Here is a 4,573-nt window from a genome sequence, read left to right as displayed (position 1 = left end):
CGACTGATTGAAGAGGAGTTAGACCTCGATTGAAGATTAGATCTAATTTTATCTAATTCATAACTCAAATCATGGAGACTTATTATTGAAAGTAGTTTTTATTGAGGATATGCTACATTATAGTTTGAACTTATAATGGTTATTAATGATATTGAGATATTTCAGTTTATTCTGACATGAGTTTTATTTAGCTACCTTTGTTTCACTGCGATTATTGCATACTGGTAGTTGCATTTTAGGATAATTGGATATTAATTATCATGAACGGAGTTATGTAACCTTATGTTGCATATTTTAACGCTCTAAATCTCCGTTACAATACATTAACGGGGATTTGGAGGCGCCACAATACATTTATTCCCTAAATTATAATTTAGATATATTTGTTACTCTATGTGTTGTAAAGACAGATTTTATTCAAGTTAAGTGCGAGAGCAAGACGAAGTAGACGCTCCTAAATGGAGGGAAGCCTCTCCGTTTCTTTCACTTTTACCACCACGGGTGAACTCCAGGCAGCCATTATAAAAGGAGGCGGCTCCAATGGGAATATAATGGATACCGTGAGACAGAGAAGGGTAGAAGATACATCATACAAGTAATAGTCTTTTCCACTCACTCATGTGCAAAGTAATTAATTAACTTATTAATATATTTCCCATATGAACAATGTACCTTACTAACACTTAACAGATCAAATTGTAGGACAGAAATCGTTTAAAACTTGCTGAAAGTGAATCGATCCCACTTTGTTCTTCATCAAACAATGCTGCCAAGCACCTGCATTGTCCTGATCTCTCTTATGTGCACATTTTCTCGGTTTGGTAGAGCGGAGCTCAACTTCACTCTTCCAGGCCAGCATCCCAACCCCGAAGCTGTTGTCCAAGAAGTTCACAGGTACGTACATTTTCATATATTTCTGTGTCTTGAGGCCCTTGCCTGTGTCTTCCAATTTTGGATACTACTTTTCCTACTTTTGGATTGCTGAGCGTTTTGGGTTCTTCACGACCTATTTTTATTACCCTAATCCGGCTCATTTCGCAGCGTTTCTTTTTTTTGGGTTGGTCTGTACCTTAATTTATTTATTTTCTTGAAGGAGGGTAAATGCTTCTGTAAATAGAAGGAGCATGCTACAATTATCCCAGCAAGACCAGTCTTCATGCCTAACCGGAAACCCCATAGATGACTGCTGGAAATGTGACCCGGACTGGCCCAACAATCGACAGAGACTAGCAGATTGCGCCATTGGGTTCGGACAGTACGCTCTGGGGGGCAAGAATGGAGAATTCTATATTGTCACCGACTCCACAGACGATGATCCTGTCAATCCAAGGCCAGGGACTCTACGTTATGCTGTGATCCAAACTGAACCTTTGTGGATCGTGTTCCCCAGCAACATGGTCATAAAACTCTCCCAGGAGCTCATCTTTAATAGCTATAAAACTCTCGACGGGCGTGGGGCTAATGTTCACATCGTGGGTGGAGGCTGCATTACTCTTCAGTTCATAAGCAATATCATCATTCACAACATACATATCCACCATTGTCATCCCTCAGGTGTGAGAGAAGATTCTAACTGTTTTTTGTTTATTGTTTGTTTTTACACTTCTATACGCATTAAGGTAATTCGTAGTTCGTACAACTAAAATGTACCAAAGCAATACTTCGGGAATAGGTTAGATTTCAGAACTTCCAACCCCCACCCCTCTATTTTTTATTTATTTTTTGAATAAGAAAAATAAAATGTTCTTCTACATCCACATTTTGTATGATTCTGTTACAAGCGCTCACATAAAATTTTATGCCCTTGATTAGTACGTATCAATAACTTATACCCAAAATATGCATTGTTTTTCTAATTTCTATTCTTCTAAATTAATTTAAATGTCAATTTATACCTTAAAATACTAAATTTTAATAATTTCACCACTGATTAAGATCTAGTTTTTAATATTAACTAAAAAGGATATGTGATACAATCTTCACAATTACATCGTAATGAAAATTACTTTAAATTATCAATTTTTGATGGTTTAGGATTCAAATATTTCAATGCATGTTGGTACTACAAATTAAGTTTGAGGAGTATAAAATTAATGTGATATCTCTAAATTTAAAAATTTACAAAAATGAACTTTTTATCTTTACCCAATTATATATATATATATATATACACGTATGTACATATGTATGTATGATATTTTCTCAAGGAATACTATCAATGATGGTAATTTAATGATTGGAACACCCATTAAGGCTCTGTTTAAATAGTAAAAATATTTTATCTCATCTCATTTTTACAAATTCTTTAAATTTTCACACAAAATATAATAAACAATTTAACTTTTTTCAAATCTCAAAACAATAATATTAATATTAAAAAATAATATTTTATTCAATTTTCAACTTTCATCTAAATTTATTTCATCTCATCTCACTATCCAAACCACATTTAAGGATTTTATTTAAGAGTTTTGTTATTTATTATCTCCACATTATATTTTTTTTTAATATTTTTTTAGATTTATTTTTTTTTAAACTGATTGAATTATTCTGCTTATTATTCATATATCAAATATTTGATAAAATAAAAAAAATAAAAAAAAATATGATATATAATATGTGAAGATGATAAAAAAAAAAATTTTGTTTTTAAAAGTTAGGGTTGAGAGCGTGAAAAGAGCCCGTAATCCGAGTGAATTGCCGGGAAAAAGAAAAGGTTTTATTCGTATGTCATGATAACATCACCACGCTTGTATAAAACCAAAAATTGGGGCTGGCAAGGGTCCCATTGGGTTTGTTATTTAAAAGAAGTCAGATACTGGCACTGATGCCACTTCTCAATTCGTCAACAAAGTGATAAAGGATTGATTAGATGTCTTTATCTTTAAATTTGATTTTTGGTATCAATATTAATTATGCAGAATCCAAAGTTGAAATTGTTCCTCCAATAATGTCCAGGTGAGACTAATGTGCGGTCGAGTCCAACGCACTACGGTTGGCGCACAAAATCCGACGGTGATGGGATATCGATATTTGGGTCGAAAGACATATGGATAGACCATTGCTCCCTTTCGCACTGCAAGGACGGCTTGATTGACGCTGTGGAGGGGTCCACTGGGATCACGATATCGAACAACTATTTCTCGCATCACGACGAGGTGATGCTGCTGGGCGCCAGCGACGACTACTTGCCTGACTCCAGAATGCAGGTGACTATTGCCTTCAATCATTTTGGTGAGAAGCTGGTGCAGAGGATGCCCAGGTGCAGGCGCGGCTATATCCACGTTGTCAACAACGATTTCACGCAGTGGGAGATGTATGCCATTGGTGGTAGCGGTAACCCCACCATCAATAGCCAAGGCAACCGCTACACTGCTCCTTCCAACCACAATGCCAAAGAGGTAACTAAGCTTACATAAAATACATTACACTTCTTTTGATCGTTATTTGAAGAAAAACCAAATCATAATCTCCAGGCATAGGACTTGGCAAGTAATTATTAGTGTGCAATGATGGTGTGGTGTTTAACATGAGCAGGTAACGAAGCGAGTTGACACAGCGGAAGGGGAATGGAGGGGATGGAATTGGAGGTCTGAAGGGGATATAATGGTGAATGGAGCATTCTTTGTGGCGTCGGGTGAGGGGGTAGAGGTCAAGTACGAGAAGGCCTATAGCGTTGAGCCCAAATCTGCTGTTCTCATTGACCAGCTCATCATGCACGCCGGTGTACTCGGCGTTGGTGGCAGGTTAATTTGTCAATTTCCTTCCTTATCCTGGATTTCTTTCTGTTATTTATTTATCTATTTCATTTATTTTGTTACATTTCCTTTTTTATTCCATCTCTTTTCTTTCTCTCTCTGTTTTTCCCGTTTCCTTTTTACTTTTAATCATTTTCTTTGTGGGCTCCCTTGACTATTAAATTGTCACAAATAGCGGTCCCTTTTACAACTTATTAAAACATTTTAATTTTTTATTTATTTTTTCTTACTAAATATATGATGTATGATTGACGTAGGGAGAACAATTTGGGAATGTGGAGCAAAGGAAGCGAGGGTGGTGATAGCGGTTTTGGGTCGGGCCCAGACTATACAGATGATTTTTCAGGGAGTGGCGTGTTATTGTCACCTTCTACCTCTGCTCTCGTATCTCCTTTGATTGCATTTACGTGCTTGTTAATTTATAAAGTACATCAGTCATTTATGTTATAATGAAAAATTAAGCAGTGATTTTCTTTTATTGATAGATATCCTTTAGAAAAAATTAAAAAAGAAGAAGAAGAAGAAGAAAGAAATGGCCCCTCGCAATACCAAAAAGGCCTAAATTTTATCGAACAACTCATGGTTTACAAAGAAAAGAAAACTCGGTGAATTCAGAAATTGAATTAGTTAGAAAAAAAAATGAAAGATGCTCTTGATTGAAAACAAAATTGCGTAAAATGGAAGCCGCGGGCAGAAGTTTTAAGACCCAATGGCACAATATGATGCTAAAAAAAGAGATAATGTTATAAACTGATTTGTATGACCATCTTTAGTCATCAATTATGACTTAAACTATACATAACCCCTTTGTACTT

The 4,573-nt window shown here is 35.6% G+C and overlaps 1 protein-coding gene across 3 annotated transcripts; it reads left to right on the top strand.

The window, feature by feature from the left end:
- The first annotated feature begins 437 nt into the window (after positions 1-437).
- Positions 438-4,236, top strand: LOC122275408 (probable pectate lyase 12). 3 transcript variants are annotated; one of them, XM_043084448.1, is made up of 6 exons: positions 438-595; positions 691-894; positions 1,094-1,554; positions 2,959-3,401; positions 3,538-3,746; positions 4,016-4,236. In XM_043084448.1, the coding sequence occupies exons 2-6, from the start codon at positions 764-766 to the stop codon at positions 4,206-4,208; spliced, it is 1,437 nt and encodes a 478-aa protein (XP_042940382.1). In that variant the 5' UTR covers positions 438-595; positions 691-763; the 3' UTR covers positions 4,209-4,236. The 3 variants fall into 3 exon arrangements, with proteins under 3 accessions (XP_042940382.1, XP_042940383.1, XP_042940384.1); XM_043084449.1 differs by having other exon boundaries at positions 446-595; positions 703-894; XM_043084450.1 differs by having other exon boundaries at positions 483-595; positions 708-894.
- Positions 4,237-4,573: the final 337 nt, after the last annotated feature.

The sequence above is a fragment of the Carya illinoinensis genome, chromosome 9, assembly GCF_018687715.1.
Source record: "Carya illinoinensis cultivar Pawnee chromosome 9, C.illinoinensisPawnee_v1, whole genome shotgun sequence".
In the NCBI taxonomy this organism is placed as follows: domain Eukaryota; kingdom Viridiplantae; phylum Streptophyta; class Magnoliopsida; order Fagales; family Juglandaceae; genus Carya; species Carya illinoinensis.
Note: the sequence above shows the minus strand (reverse complement) of the source record. Positions and strands in the feature narration are given on the sequence as shown.

Excerpts from the sequence above, each read along its gene's own strand:
- LOC122275408 (XM_043084448.1), top strand. The coding sequence starts at position 764 with ATGCTGCCAAGCACCTGCATTGTCCTGATCTCTCTTATGTGCACATTT. Across the intron at positions 895-1,093 it reads GTTGTCCAAGAAGTTCACAG|GAGGGTAAATGCTTCTGTAA; the intron begins GTACGTACATTT and ends ATTTTCTTGAAG. Across the intron at positions 3,747-4,015 it reads GTACTCGGCGTTGGTGGCAG|GGAGAACAATTTGGGAATGT; the intron begins GTTAATTTGTCA and ends TGATTGACGTAG.